The sequence below is a fragment of the Trichogramma pretiosum genome, unplaced genomic scaffold, assembly GCF_000599845.2.
Source record: "Trichogramma pretiosum strain Unisexual culture from Peru unplaced genomic scaffold, Tpre_2.0 scaffold44, whole genome shotgun sequence".
Classification (NCBI taxonomy): Eukaryota; Metazoa; Arthropoda; class Insecta; order Hymenoptera; family Trichogrammatidae; genus Trichogramma; species Trichogramma pretiosum.
Window position 1 is genome coordinate 660,409 of NW_019641632.1, and position 17,115 is coordinate 677,523.

Here is a 17,115-nt window from a genome sequence, read left to right on the forward strand (position 1 = left end):
AAGTCCTTTTGTAGTCTGACATGTATTAATGAGAAAACATCATCTCGCATTATAGTCATATTTCATCAATCGGACTGAAAAAATGCAGCAGAGAATTTGTCGGACACTATGAGCACTTGATAATATTGGTGATTATCAATCAAATGATTGAAAAAAAAAGTATGTATTTATCAAAAAACAATAATGCTTGAGGGCAAAGGGTTTCGACGCGTCGGACCATCTCATTGCGGTAGCCCTTTCGTCGGACAAGTTATTTTTCATACATAGTTTGAAATGGAAAGGCCAAAATTATTAAATATAACTATATATTTATCAAGAAAGAGAATTGTTTGTATCTGGCATGTTTCGCACATGCGCCATTGAAAATGCAGCGGAACCAAAACTCCGTACAAGAGGTTCGTGTCGGACTCAACGAAACGAAGCCATTCCCGAAGTTACAGACATGTATTAATCACTTCACGAAATCGGCGCTGTCCCGTGGACTAATATATATATTATATCCTCTCTTAAAATAATGATGACCCTAAAAGTGAAGCCAATCTATTCGGCCTCTGATTGGTCGACTGACTTTTGACTCGAGTCGAAACGTAATAAAGTGACATCTACGGTCAAAATAGCAACTTTTTCGAAACTGACTGAAAAATGTACGCGCGCGAAGCGCGCCTGAAAGTTACTAGTATCATATATATACAGATGTATAAGGTACACATACGTATACGCAGCCGCCACGGGCAAAAAGCTTGATAACCCGGGCAGATTTTCGGGTAAATAGTAAACGTGCCAAGTACCTCCATCGCTGCCACCACGGCGAGAGTGAAAGAAAGAGAGAGAGAGAGAGAGAGAGAGAGAGAGAGAGAGAGAGAGAGAGAGAGAGAGAGATGAAAAGCTGCATGGGATAAAGAAGAAAAGTAAAAGGGAAAGAGCCCTTGAAATAAGCCGGCGCACGGATAATGGAAAAATTTTTATACGTGCGGCGGATTTGTATCTATATGGGAAATGAAAAACTCGAAAATCGAATTCGCGCAGGTGTAGTGGGTGTGTATAGGTGGCATACACGTTGTGTGTATACGAGAGACCCAGCGATGAGACAATGCGCCGAAAGAGAGCGAGGAATAGGGCGAGATATATGGCTCTATCAATGAGACAGACATTTGAAACGCGGCACCGTGGGCAGACAGAGCAAAAAAGAGTTGATACTCTCGGCACGAATATTTCGCACACATGTAGGTATGGCACACGCATACATACGAGATGATGTGTACGTACACACTCGCGAATGGGAGACAAAGTGATGCCAAGGACATATATGTGTACGATGTACGAGCTTGCATTGTTTTCCCAAGCTTTTTCGCAGCGTAAAGCTTTAAAACGTAAAAAAATATTTAAAAAAAAATTCGTGCTTCGATTCTACCTTTTAGAATGAAACGAGAGAGGGATCTTAATGCGCGTGTACGAGTCTTTCGAATTGTTCCAACGAGCTCCTTTTTTTTCCTCTTTACTCTCTGTAATATGGGCAACGCATTACGTCGAGCTTGCTATGAATTTCAAGTATTTTGCAAACGTTTTTAAAAATCTCTCTTCTTTGTTTTTTTTTCAGATTACACGGAGCGAGAGTAAGAGAGATAAAAAAAAAATGCAAAAGTAATACCCTCGATCGCAGCGATGTTACATCATCCACGTAGTCACGATAAATCTCGAGCTCGTGGAAAGCTCGGCTCTTGGGTCAATATCGAAAATGAAGACGCTCCTCGAGTATCATCCTCGTCGCCATCGTTGCGGCCTCAGTACCAGCATCAGCAGCAGCAACAGTGCCCGAGTAATAATAAACGAGCGGCCGCAGCCGTGGCGAACGCAGCGGGTCGCTTTAAATCATCATCCTCGTCCAACGTGATGCGCTCGCACGCGAATGCGCACGAGGTGATCCCTCTGTAAATCTCGGCAGGGATTTTTATGCAACATAGAGCACGACGACGACGACGATGCCTGGCCTCGTCGTTTTTCGTCGCCGATGGAGCGTCGGCAGCGACGATCTCGTTGTGCCCGGCGGATTTTTGTTTCTTCTTCACATTGTCTGGTGAGTCAATCTTTTTACAATCTATACAAGCGTTGGACATGCTTTAATGAAGTTAAATTTTAAAGGATGAATGAAGATACAGAATAAAGTAAAACTGAAAAATTTCGTTACATATTATTCATCAATAATTAATGAACAAATTGAAAACAGATAGGTGCAGACGAATCCATCGATTTTTTATGGCATAGTTTGGGCAATGGGTAAATAAAAATATATAAAGACTCACAATCTTGAAGCAGAAAATTGCATTACTGGTTATCTGAAACTTTTTTCTTTTTTCATTTTCATTTCAACAATCTTTTTCAATGGTGCGTTTGTCTAATCCCTATCGATACTTTTTTGCATTTTCAACAACCATCTAACATCTTGTAGTAAGCTGGAATTTATGCATTCAAAATAATAATCTGAATTCAATTGACTGCTTCAATGATGTTTACCCAAGCGCATAATTGATTCTAATTACTTTATTTTTAAGTGATATGTTCTTGATCAAATACGAGATTAGAATAACCCCAATAAAATTATTTTAACATCATTCATTCAGGTGTAAACTTTGAAATTCTTTTACGTTGTCGACTGAAAAATAAATTATTAAAAGGTTATATAATGAGAGTCAGGAAGTGGTATCGTAAGAAAGGATGAAATAAATATAAAAATACCTTAGGTACGACACAATGCATTTATCTTTGCAACTTCTTTCTATCGTTTAAATGATCTTGGCTGGCTATGCACATCATGAACATATGCTCGTTTTCCAGACGTTCGATGATCATTTCGCAGCAGAGAATTGGCAATCGGTAGCATGTCAGTGTCATAAAAAATTCCGTCGCCCAGTATCGAAAAAATCCTCTCGATATTATTGCTAATTCGTGGCGAAGACACAATTGCGTTGTCTCATAAGAGTGACATATTGCGCACACTAGTTCTATTGCATCACAATCACTGTCATCATCCGCCGTCACATCCTCTTTGAAGCAGTAGGGCTTTTCGATATAAGCGAAAAATTTCATTACCGTGAAAGCTTCATTTCTATTGAGTTCGTACCCTTTTTTTTTAGACTTTCGAGGATTGTCAGCATGTCAGAAACTATTTGTTTTTCGTCGACATGTACTTGTCTCATCAACATTTTATTAATCTCTTCAAATCTTGAACAAAGTAAGTCTCGTTTGGAAAATCGAAGCAGGACAAATCGGCACCACGATCCAACAAAGTCTCGACTAAATCTGGGCAGACATTGGCCACGGCCCATTGTAGCGGTGTCCGGCCCAAATTGTCCTTCACGTTGACCTGCACCAACTGATGCCTTTCGTCGTTTATCTCGAAGAATAACCTGGCCAAGTTCTCCCAGTCGTCTAATCTCTTGTAAATAACGTGCAAAGGTGTCATTCCGTTCGCGTCTGCCAAATTCGGATTGCGCCACTACTCAGCAACAAACGAACCACATTCCCTCTCCAAGATGACTTATAATTATTTTTGTCATCACCCAGAGCCAAGAACAAAGTTGGACGAGCGAGACTAACGATCGATTCTTGAACGACGCAATCCGGATGCTGACCGAGTTCGAGGAATTTCCGGACGATGAGGTAGTTCCTGGACATGCAAGCGGCATGAAAATGGCTAAATCCAAACTCGTCGACGTAGTTTACATCGAGTTTGTTGTACATTATGAATAGATTATCGATACATTCAAATTTCGACTGCATGGCCGCACGATGAATTGCTGTGGTGCGACACAACAGCGGTTTGCCGTCTTGGTCAACGTCGGGATGGTCTCTGTAGCCGGTTCTGATCACAAATTGGACGAGTGGAGGTCTGCTTAGAGATTGTTCCATGTTCTTCACTTCCTCCACCAGAAGCCTATCAATATCTTCTGGCTCGAAGATGGCTCTAAGATTTGGAAGTGGTCCCTTCCACTTATCAATCAAGAGTAAAACACGATGGTAAAATGGGTGTCGCACATTTTCCACTTCCCAATCGACCCTTTGTCGCATGCTTTTCAGTTCACTCCAACAGTCTCCGTCGATCACATAGTCTGCACTTTCGTCGTTTTCGAATCCGCTGTTGGGTGTAGTGGACATTTTGTTGCCAAATCGCGTAGAACCACAGTTCACTACTTGTAACTTATGAAAACTTATGAATCACTTGCTGCAGTCGGTGTGGTTTTTCTTTGTCTACTAAATACCAAGCGACGAACGTTATGCACTAAACTGAACAAGACTCTATACGTTGTCCGGCACTGACAACCTCAGTTTCTGCAGTATCGTCTTTGACTCTTCGCAAGCCCGCTGCACATCGAGACGCTGCGATTGGCCGAGATCTTGCATGTGCTGAGCCTATAGAGTCTGTTCTCTTGGTTTTTGCTGCGGCCGCAGTCGCACGCAAGATTTGACTGCAGCAGCGCTCGAGCATTTTATAACGTCAATGCTTGAACGACGTGTAGTTCCATCTCTCTATTTACTCTTGTCATACGCCTCGCTCTCGCTGCGCGTGTTCGTGCAAGTTGCTCGCTCGAATTGTCAACCGTCAGTACACGTTACGACGCTGCTGCGTAAACAACAAAGGAAGATCGCATCGACTGTAGTTAGTGTCTGGATTCTCGTGAAAAAAGTGAAAAACATTTCAAAAGATTTCATATAACAACCGACTGTGTTTGTGTTTGAGAGTTCAAAATGGCGTCCACGTCCATCTTGAAAAGTATGCGCGAACAGGTCAATTGGGAGATCGAAGAAGAGCGACGTAAATTTCTTCATCAACTCGACTCGTTGACCAGAAATTGGGAGGGCGAACTACCCGATCTTCGAGACATTTTTCTCGACGAAGAAATTGACTGGCTCCTCTCGTATTCCATAGAATACATGGGTACTAATCCGTACGATAACGAAGGACAATCATTTATCAGATTCGTGGCCCTCACTGGCTACAAGGACAAGCCTGACGTCGTCGACGAAGCCGGCAAGCCAACGCTGCGTCGTACCACACCACTACATCGTGCGAATAGGCACGCGATCTATACGGTGGGACCCATCGGTGATCTATTCGACATTTACGACAGGCTCGACGTGAAATACATCGACGAGTTCGGCTGCACGCATTTCCACGTGGCCTGCAGGTATGGCTGCGAACGCGTCGTCGAGATATTCCTCGAGCTCGGCCAGGATCCCAATCTCCTCGTGCAGAAAACGAGTGATTCACCGCTACACTTGGCTATGGAGAATGGCAACAAGAGGGTGATCGAATTGTTGCTGAGTAGAGGCGCCGATCTGAACTGGGCTAACGGGGAGAGATCGACGCCCCTGCACGTTATCTGTAGCAGCCAAGACGATGATTACTCGACGCGGCTATTTTTACAGATCAACAACGACGAACATCAGACGGTGCAGGTCAACGTGAAGGACAACAAGGATCGGACTCCGTTGCAATTAGCCGTAGCGTATCTTTTGCCCGATACCGTCGATGCACTCTTGGATAACGGCGCTGATCTGTCCGGCTTCGTTTTTCCTACCGTTGATTACTTCGCCGAGAAAGTCGAAGAGTGGCCTCCGGAATGTGACGTTGATTTTAAATTGAGAGTAGCTTCGAACGCTTTCATCGTCGCTGAACGACTTGAAAAAAGAGGATTCGAACTGAACCGAAGCGACGCCCTTACGATCATGAAATTATTCGCCAAGCATGGATTGTTTGAGAAGTGGGCCGATTGTGAAAGAAGTTGGTATGCTGACGAGAAATTCGCGAGAGCAGCGAAAGAGGCAATGTTTACTTCAACTCTATCGCTCTACGACCTGATCCCGTTGCGACCGAAAGAGGCGGCGAAACAAGTCACATACAAGGACTACTTCAATTACGCGTGCGACCGAACAGGTTGGGTCCTCCGCAGAGAGTCTCTCGAAGCCTGTCTTGCGCATCTGTGTGAGTTAATGTCTAGACGATTTTTCCTGCGATGGGCACTGGAGTCTTTCCTGGAGCTGATACAACAACGGCTACCGATTCTCTGCTGTGCAATGATCAACGAGAAGCTGTTGAACGAGGATTTATTCCATATTTGTTTGGCGGCCACGAGCCAGAGCTCATGAAAATGATGAACAGTTTTGTGTAATGTGTTTCTAAACGTAGTAGATTTTCTATACTATTTAAATAAATAGATTTAAAAAAAAAGAAAAAACTTTTATGATTTTTCTATGAACATATATCATTAAGAGTAAAATGTATTAAATTGCGCATCAATTTGCGACGAATCTTCGACTTTTTTCTTCTTATCCATTCTTCGTGCAAAATTAGGTAAGATTGAACATTTAAATTCTCACTAGTAATGAAATTCGCCGTTCATTTTCCTTTATGGATGAATTCTTTTTAACATTTAATCAATTTTAATTATTTTTAAATTAAATTTCGTTTGTTCGCTTGAATTAATTTTTTTCTTGTAGCACTCTCGAAGTGTCACTTCAAGTACTATTCTCAAACAGCTGTTTATCGATCTCTTAAAATAAATTCTTTTTCTGCCTGTCACCGCGCGCTAAACAACGAGCGAGATTTTATCTCGAACATCGTGCGCCCTCAGCCCTTTGACGTGTGTGCGTCGACGCGCCGCCTCGCACGTGTATACCTACACATCCATCCACGCCGTATACATCATACGGACAGCTCGCCAGCCGTATACGCGGAAAAAGGTTTCTTGCCAAAAAGCTTTAATATGACAAATGTGCGCACTTTGTATCCTCTCGTCGGTAAAAAAAAAAAAAAAAAAAAAACAGAAAAACGAGAAATCTGGCTCGTACGAGCGCGCGCGCGTCTTTATTTTCCATGCGTGGACTCGCATTCGGGGGGGCGCGCACGAATAAAAAAAAATAATACACAAAAACGCGAATGTCCTTTTCTATATTACGACGTACTACCATTCTTTGTATGCATCAACCGAGAACGAGTGCGTTTCATTTTTTTATTGTCATTATTGTTTTTTCTTTTTCTTTTATATTTTCGTAAGTGCGTAGAATCAACGTCGTTTTCCTCTTCGGATGTGTTTTACGTCATTTTTCGTGGTTTTTTTTTTCGTTCGCAATACGCTTGCAAGTTCTTCATTGCAGCACCTGTGAGTACGTACGCTGCACACGAAAACTACTTACTCCATTTTTCTCACTCCTGTTCAATATATCTTTTTATTTGCTCTTATAAGAAAAGTATGTATAAAGATCGAACTCACACATAAACACAAATATATCCTGGGCACATCGGGTACACACTCGCTCGTGTATACGGCTATATAAACGTAATATACGTGTACACACATATGTATGTCTGTATGCTGGATAAAGAAAAAACCGATAGACACGGTTCAACGAGCTTTACCTTTGAAAAAATATTATTTTTCCGCTCCATCTAATTGATGATTTCATCGCACGTGCAGCAGCTTTTCATCTTCTTCTTTCTTTTTTTTTTTTTTTTGAGCGACCGAGCAATATTATATACGTACTTTACTGTATAAAATTTCAATCGTATATCCGTTGCATTTTCATTTAACCGCAACTGTATACGTAAATGCACTTGAGCGCGTGGGTTTAACGTATTCGCATAATACGCGTATGCATCTGTTTACCGATTCATTGATTTCCATCGGGATCTCTCTCTTTCACTATATACGTATATTATGTTACATAACAAGTTTGAGGTGGAAAAAAAACGAGTCAACGCAAGCCAATCTCGATCTCGGTCCTGCTGCTACAAGCTCGCGTCGAGCTTTCGAAACGCCTGTCCATAGTTGCAATGCGGCTCGGTTAATTCCATGCGTGCGTACCTGCGGCAACAAGAGTCAAAAACCAGTGACATGTTTACACGTGGACTGTGTGCACCAAAGTACTTGTGTGCGGTATATTCGCACGCGAGAGTCGGTAGTAGTAGTAGTAGTAGTAGTACATATACGCCAGTATAGAGAGAGAGAGCGTAAACAACATTTCCGCAGCCATTACAGCGATAGACTCTACGAGCTGCAGCAGCAGTTGAAGAGATACGACGTGCCTGAATAACCATCTAGTTTACAGTTGTTACACATATACAGTTATATACGGCAGTGCTCGAGTGCAATATTCGTGGTGGCGCCCATAATATATATAAGACGTCGCCGCGCACGGCTCTTTATCTCCATAAATCCGCGCGTTTCTCGAGTACACGCGATATATCTCCAGGTATATATAACTCGCAGTTGGTAATAAGACGCGTATTGATTTCGCACACACACGTATATACATCGGCTGCATCCAAGCACGAGCTTCGGAGCTTCAATACATGTGTATATTTATGAGATCTAAAGCTCCGGACCCGCGGGACAATAGGACCTGTCGAGGATATAATAGGCGCCGCGGCGCTCATAATTATACTCGGGGCCGATGTCATAAGCTGCAATCCGATCGAAGGCCTGCCTGGAGAGGATATCATACACAGATACGTATTACGTACGTACTGCGACGTGTGCTTTCGAGTGACGGCAGCGCGGACTAGATCTTCCCAGCAATTTGGCGGCCAAATCGTGATTAATTTAACACGAAATTTCCCCGATAAAGATGTAGAGAGAAGCTGCGGATGAATCGGGTAAAATTGACTAAAACGACGTCCGCGTGTATAGATAAGTAAGTCAAGTACGCGATAACGCGTAAACGTAAAAAAGCTCTCACACCCCCGTGCTTTCGATTGAAAAATTGTTTGGTAAACATTTGATTAACTCACGTATACTTTTGTCGTAAAGCACATTCGCACTTGCGAGAGCTGCATGTTACAAAGTGAAAATGTAATTTTAACGCCGTACTACCAGCACGCACTACATATCTCGATAAGTAACGCGCGCTTCAAAGTGTATACTGTAAGCAGTATACGTACGTATATATGCATACGGTATTATTAATTATGTGTGCGAGCCGAGCTTGCGCCCCCGCGGCCGCTGTAAAAGCTGTAAAAGCATATAGCTCACACGTAGGTGCATAAGGTATATTACTGCGTATTACATACAACGCGCGCGGACTATAAAATTATTTATTGAATTTCGGCAGAGAGAGAGAGAGCTGTACTCGACAAACAATTCAATTATATGTACCAAAGAGAGTAGGTACGCACGGATACGCTTGGGCAGGATTAATTGTGCATTAAAAAATTTGGAGCGAACTCGTAGCAGAGGCGATAAAAGGCAAAATAAAAATCCAATATTAGCTAAATTAAAAGCGAAAACATTTGCGTATATTATTATATGGCGCGCGCACCTATCTCGGCTTTTATTATACGCGTCTCGTTCGTGTTCTCTTACACGCGAATTACACGGAACTCGGTCTCGAGCGTTTACGTAAACAATTACGATAAATTTAAATGAAAAAAGCTCCTCGTTGAAAGTCGCTCGCATACATTATATATTTACACAGGGAGCGGCTGATGGTTGAATTTTTTTAAATGAAACTTCTTCAGGTCCGTTGGGTATATCATATATAGGGGTGAATTCGTAAAAAAAAGCGTCGGGTATTTCTGTCTCTCTGAATATTCACGCAAGTTGCTTATTCGAACGATACGTAAGTATAAGTTAGAACGCGTGTTTACACTCTCTTCTTGTAGATCGGACGGTTTGTATGTGTGTGTATCTATAGTCCAGTACACGTCACGAAGCCGCGCATTGACTGTAGCGAGTGATTCTCGTGAAAAGTGAAAAATATATTTTATATTAACGAGCGACTTTTTTGTTGCATTGTGTGTGCGCGAGAGAGTACAAAACGATGGCCGCTAACTTTTCCAAGCGCATGGAGCGCAAATTGAAGGAATTACGAAAAAATGTGAACTTCGGGGTCGAAGCCGACCGAATAGCATTTCTCGAGAAGCTTCATTCCGTGATCAAAGACGCGACGATCGACATTCCGAATTTCCCAAGCATTTGGAAAAAGGAAGAAATGGAGAATCTTCTCAAGGATTCCGTGAGTCTGAACAACGAGACGACGGTGAAATTCGTCAAGTTCGTGGTTCGCATCCGCTACAGGGACGAGCCCGAGCTCGATCGAGACGGCAAGCCGCTGCTGTGGCGCACCACACCGGTGCATCGTCTGATGGACCACAGCTGGCTTCGCGACTGGGCCACGGCGCCCAACCTGTTCAAGATATACAACAGATTCGACGCGAACTACGCCGACGAGTCCGGCCTCACGCACTTCCACGTGGCCTGCAGGTACGGCTGCGAGGACGTCGTTTCCAAGTACCTCGATCGCGGACAGGATCCCGATTGCCTCTGGACGGAGACGGGCGACACGCCCTTGCACCTGGCTGCCCTGTACGGCCACAGGAGGATAATCGACTTGCTGCTGAGAAGCCGTGCCAATCCGAACGTGAAGAACAAGTACGGATTGACCGCTCTGCACCTCGTCTGCAGAAGATTCCTAGTTGATGTTAATGAAGTGCAGCCGAGGAACGCGAACGTAAAGCCACCTTCTTTTCAGCTTATTTGCACGAGATTGGACGACGGCGGGGACTTGGTTAAGTGTTTGGTCAACAGAAACATGCGGAAGACGGGGTTGGTGGTCGATGCCATGGATAATTTGGGCCGGACACCGCTCCAATGGGCCGTGGCGAGTCTTATGCCGAACGTAGTCGCTGTGCTTTTGGATCATGGTGCTAATCTGTCCAGATTCAAGTTTCCCACCGAGGATTACTTTGGCGTGAGATTGACGCAGAGGCCTCGTGAAAATTGGATGGTATTCAAAGCGAGACTGGCGTTTGCCATTTTTTCCGTCATCGTGCATCTTGAGAAAAGAGATTACGAACTCGTGGAAAGCGACGTCAAGACAGTCCAGAAATTGTTCGAGAAGCACGGATTGCTCGAGAATTCGACCGAGGATATCGTAAAGACTTGGCGCGACAGCGAGAAATTTTTAAGCGGAGCCGAAAAGACAAAGATCCGTTCCAATTTGTCGCTGTACCAGCTGATGGAGATGAAACCCGAACAGGCGGAAGAAGCGTTCACGCGCGCGGACTTCGTCGAGTTCATGGCGTCGAGAAAATTATCGTCGTTGCCGCTCGAAGGATCCAAAAAAGTCTGTGCCGGATACCTGTGCGAGGTGGCTTTGGGAGGATTTTTCCGGCCTTGGGGTCTGAAATCTCGTCTCGATCCGGCAAACGAAGTGTGAGGATTCTCAACTGTGAAACGATCATCGAGCGGGGCTGATAAACGAAGATTCGTGGAATGCTTGCTTGGCAGCTAAAGCTCGCGATGAAGATAATTATATATTTGTAATATATTTTAATGTCTGACGTCATTAAATTTTGTAGATTTCTCGTGTTTTTCAAGGGACCGATTTGAAAAAACAAAGTAAATTCATTAACTTGCATGAACTTTCATTTTTGCGTTTCAGTTTTATTTTAGTTTTATTTACAAAAGAAAATCATAGAGTAGTTTCATGTCTAATGGCTGCTTACTGGTTTTAAAAATAATTATGGAGGATTTATTAAATGTAACGATCTACATTGCTCGAATGACCTGATAAACGTATCATTTATTTCATCTCGCAATTTTTGTTTGTTTTTGCAATAATGAAAACACGCCCGCATCTTGTTTATCTATTGTCGCTTGTGCAACGCGAAGTTCAGAGATAATATTGCCGTTCCATTAATTAACACAAGCTTAAAGACGAGAAACGCGTTACTATATTATAAATACAAAGTCATCGGTGCATCAATCTTAATTAAAGGAGTCGAGACACGATAACGACGATGACGAGCTCGAGATCGATGCGAAATAGTTTCGCAGTTCGCGTATATAATAATTTACTCGCAAGTCACAAAGATTTCAGTTCATTTTCGCGAAAAATGGGTAATTTAGCGCAGTGTAATACAGGAGTAAATCGGTCGCTAGCTGGCACAGCGTGGCAGCGACGATAGACGAATCATTTCTCTTTCTTTCCGCTACCTTTCGTGTAATAATACCCCGTTATCGAAGGAAAATAGGAGCTGCTCTCCGTTTAATCAATTTTTCAACGACGTGATTCTCCTTCCAAAGCTCCGAGCTATATAATGCATACGTATAAAGCTGGGCGCACGCAATTTATTCTTCGTCGTCGATCGCAAATGAAAGAGCTCGATCGGCTGCTGTAAGCGCGATCGACTTTGTTATTAAATAAAATTGTTGAGCTCGCTCGAGACTGTAGCTACGGCTTGATTGTATTATATACAAAAAGACTCGATGAAAATCCTTTTAATCCGAAAGAAAATTTTCCAACTTTCAATTTTTTCCAGCGCCGTATAAATGTTATTATATACACAAACACACACTCGGATCGCGCATTATGAAATATTCATGAGACATAATGCCGAGATGATTGAAGAAAACGGATTATTATGCTTTGGCAGTTGCGAAATTGCGCGTCAATTTGAACAAAGTCGCATGAATATGCAACGTCTAATACTAGGCGAAGAGCCGAGCGAATCGCGGCTCTCGTTGTATAGGCGCCGAGGAGTGCAGTTAAAGCTGAAGCAGCAGCAGTAGTAGCCTCTAATCTGGTCTTGCTCAACGGCTTATTCAATTTTCCAGAAAACCAGGGGCGTTCGAGAATATCCATATATTTGTTTTTGCATCGTAGCAGCAGCAGCAGCAGCAGTGCAAATGTCCATCTCTGGTGAAGTCTAGTGCAATTCGTCGAGGAGAGAGACAAACGGACCTACAGAAAGTAGAAACAAAAACGAAACGAAAAAAAAATACCAACAACAACGAATAGAAAAAAAAATGAAAGTAAACGAGGATCGTCATCAACTCTGACGTAAAAAATACCCTCGATGCCGTGTAAAAAGCCCTTCGCTGTCTACTACCTATAGACACGCGTGCATGGCGTTTACAGAGACATATCAATCGAAGCTTCTCTGCTTGCTATATATAGTACGTATAGTCTGCAGCAGCTCGCGGCGGGGTCGTTTAGCAGCCAGCAGTCGCACGCTACAGTGTCGCCCCATGGTACAACCACCACCACCACCACTACCATATCCACCTTCCTCTGTACTCCCTCTACTTCGATGCTCCGAGCACAAAGTGTTGATACGTGTTTGTGTGCGGTACACTCGCTACATACACACTCACATATACATACACGCAGCCATGCGTATTTTGCTGCTGCCGCTGTACTTGCTCGAGTGCACATATAGTAGAGAGACTCTGTGCGCGGAGTACAGTAGCAGAGAGTACGTACATTTGAAATCCACGGCGCACATTTAGGCGCGCAGCTTTTTCATCTTTCTCTTTTGCACGCACAGGCAGGCAGTGCATAGCGTAGCATACACAATACATACGTACATAAGATAGAACGTGTAATAGCAGTCAGAGACTGTGTGTAGAGAGTAGCGGCAAAGCTTATACTCGCCGGCATCATCGTCAGCCGCCGCAGTGTATGTCTATATGTGTAGCGCCGAAGACATCGCGCACACACTGCACGGCTCGTCGGCTCGCGCGCGTCAAATTTCTTTATTTATTTATATATAACATCGTGCTCGCGCGCCGGAGCGAAAAAGAGATCCGTCCCGTGCAATAACAAAAGTTGTGCTGTACGTGCGCGTGGGTGTACGTGTGTGTATATGTGTGTTGTTGTTGTTGTTGCTGCGACGCGCGTGCGAAATCGCGACTTCGGTGTCTGTGCTCCGTGTAATATGTGATGATATATCGTCGTGTCTGGGCAGTGTCAGCGACACAATGACGAGCCTGTCAAATAATAAGTGTAATAGCTCAGCAGAGGCGGCGGCGGCAACGGCCGTGACAAGGCCGAGCAGTGATCTTCGTCCACGCCATAACAACAATAACAATCTACTGCTGATGCAGCCGGTGTAAGGGTCCAACTAAATCATCGTCTCGGAGCAGCAGCAGCAGCGGGCCAGACAGCTTATACCGCTGCCTGCTGTAGCAGAAAAAAAGTATAATACACAATGCCGAGCCTCGTAGCGTTCGGTCGGCGCTGGCGCATCGGAAGCGACGACCTCTACGTGCCGGGCTTTTGTCTCACGACGCTCCATCTCTCACAGTAAGCGACACACGACCTATGCTACTATATATGACGTATATATTGACGATTTTCGTGCGCAGCATCCTCTATAGCTCCCTTTGACAATTCCTTTTAAAGATTGGCCCGTAGAGGTTAGAATTGTGCAGTATATAGCTCATACACACCGAGAAGAATTGTACGTTATATATAGACACTATTGCGCGAGGGAAAGTGTGAGAGAGAGACAGAGAAAGCGCGGAGCTGCGAGTTTGTTTACCTCTCGAGAGAGTCGAGGAAGGGAATGAGCGAGCGAGTTGCTGCCGCGGCGGCGTCGGCAGCTGCTGCTCTTTATTTTTATATTCTGCTCTGTTTGACACTTGCGGGCGCGCGTAGAGAGGCAGCTATACACAAGAGCTGCTACTGCAGAGCAGATATATGTATAAAGAGTAAACTACTAGGAAACTAAGCATATATTTACTGAGAGATATTATTAACGCATTATATACGCAGAGATTGCATAAGCGAGAATAGCCCGAGACTGTCTGTGTTTTAATTATAAATCTCTTACATGCGTGTGTGTGCGCTACTGCCCACGGCTGCGATCAAAGTCGGAGCTCGCTCGCATTCGAATTTAATATTATTATTACACGAGGGATCGCTGGTCGGTAGGTCTGACCCTCGATAATGCGATTTGCATCGAGAGCGAGTATAACATAGCAAAGACGAATACCGATGAAAAAAAGGAAATTCTTTATCTAACGCAGACACTCGGTACGCAAAAAAAAGAGTGATGTAATGGATTATCTTCTTCTTCTTTTTTTCATCTCATTTTTATCCAAGCGCATTACATCTCTCTCTTTAATGCATCCGCGTCTTATCGCTGTATATAATATTATGAAACGTTATGTATATATATGTGCATCAGTGGCTATGTGCGGCGACGCTGTCGGCGTTAGACAATCTTGCCCGCGCAAGTATAAGCGAGCGCGCGAGAAGCTTGCGCGATATACTATTTTTTTACATCATTTTTTTTCCGCTGACCGATAAAAGAGGGGGCGACAAAAAATAAACTGCAAGGCATGCGAAAGAAGTATTAGCGAAGCGACGCTTGGTCGTCGTCGTTGTCGAGCCACGACGGGGTTGTGTATATTTTGCATACACAAACACATATACATACACACGGCGGCGTTGTGGGCCGATAAGAGTCTACACGTTGTATGTACAAAGCGTCAGCGAGTAGTAGCTCTATGTATATAATACACAGAGAAAGGCCATTGGCATCTCGTCTCTCTCGGCTATGTGTCGGCTACTCGTCGTGCAGTCGCGTGTCTGTGTAATATACACACACATAGACGAGAAAGAGAGAAAGAAAGATAGGGAGTGAGAGAGAGAGAGAGAGAGAGAGTATGAACTGCTCCATTATACAGGCCTGCAGCAGTTACACACTTTCGAGTGAAGATGGCAAGATGACGACGACGACGAATAGCCTCCGAGTCTCTGAATATGTGTACACATCGGTCACTTTGCTCTGCACTTTGTATGCGATGCCGTGCGCACGATGATATGCACACTTGTGTGTACCGAGTATACGATAATATACACGAGCGATGATAGCGTGGCGTTGGTGGTGTTGGTACCCAGCACCGGTCAAAAAGTAATCGATATCGCATGTGCGCGATAAGCGGCGGCGCCCGCAAATTTCATAAAGTGAATAATTCATTGCCGCGCGGCACCCCGGTGACGTGCTTATATTATGCTGCTGCTGCTACTGCCTTTGTGTGTGTGCATAATGTATGTATAAAATAATATATAAAAACTTCTTTCTTGCGCTGAAAATTACTCTTCCCGCCACCACCACCACCATTGCGGCGTATATGAAAACAAGCGCGAAGAGATCTCGAAAGGATAATGCATATTGTTCTTTCTTCCCCTTTTATTCTTTTTCAAACACGCGAGCGAGAATATTTTTAGCTTATATCCTATCTCCGCGCACGATATACACGATTAATTGCAAGACCGCGTGCCGCGTGCAGGAATTATTACTCCGAAAGCCGAGCCCATGTACACACATACACATACACCGCGCATATTATATTATGTGTCTCTCTTTCTCTGACCAAGCTCGAGCTATTATATATCAACGATTTTAATAAGCGCCGCGGCAGTTGCAGCAGGTTGGAGGGAAGAGCGAATATGAGCGCAAACCCGCAGCGCGCGCTGTTTCAATTAATTAATTAATTGCATACGATTGGAAATTTGCCCGCCTTATCGGATATCGGGTTCGTGTGCATTAATTACCCCGCTCTCTTCTCTCTCTCTCTTTCTCTCTCTCTGTCGATCTCTTTCGTGCGCCATTCAGCTCGGTAATGCGCAAATTACGGATATAAATGTCGCAAGCTCGTCACGCGCTTCTTTGTGTATACGTTAAGGTATATTTCTAAAGCTCTTCCCTTTTCCGTACGAGGGAGTAATGAGTTCAACAAACGACCTCATGAAAGACGTTTTAATAAAAGCGAAAATTTATAATATTTATTCATTTCTCGTGTGTGTACTGCACCTCGCGTGCGGAACTCTCTCTTGCGCACCCCCACGTGTTCTTGTGTGCTATATACACAATACTTACTATCCAAAGTAACTTCCTTGCCATATACAGAGTCAGTAGTTGAAAATTAGGACAAACAAGTCGTTACACACGCGCACAGCGAGGATATCGTATATATATATGTGTGTACGTGTGTACGCGCGATCGTAAACAACGCGACAGCATAAAGTGCCAAAAGTGCACTTTATGTAGGTACTGCTACTACCTGCTGCATAGAATTTGGACACTGCGCGACTCGAGCAATAACAACAACAACAACAACAGTGGCGACGGTAGCAGCAGCAGCAGCAGCAGCAGTGAAACCGCAAGAAAATTTGTGCACACACAAAACCCACAGGGACAGATGTTTGCAAAATTTCATTGCTGTTTGTTGGGATGAAGCTCAAGCGACTCGTTTTGTTGGAAGCTCTCTGAGCGCGCGCACAGAAAGCCTTACAAATATTCCTTTTAATTTCCTGTGCTGTGCCGCG

At 43.9% G+C, this 17,115-nt stretch overlaps 1 protein-coding gene across 4 annotated transcripts in view; it reads left to right on the top strand.

Annotated features, from left to right (window-relative positions):
* Positions 1-17,115, top strand: part of LOC106660176 (sn1-specific diacylglycerol lipase alpha) — a 76,884-nt gene that overhangs the window by 9,741 nt on the left and 50,028 nt on the right. For 3 of the 4 annotated variants that reach the window (XM_023459337.1, XM_023459339.1, XM_023459340.1), the window contains exon 2: positions 1,598-2,074. In XM_023459337.1, the coding sequence (XP_023315105.1) occupies positions 1,980-2,074 (95 nt within the window). In that variant the 5' untranslated portion in view covers positions 1,598-1,979. Of the gene's footprint in view, positions 1-1,597; positions 2,075-13,247; positions 14,083-17,115 lie in introns of those variants that run through there. The other variant, XM_023459338.1, reaches the window with a different exon arrangement.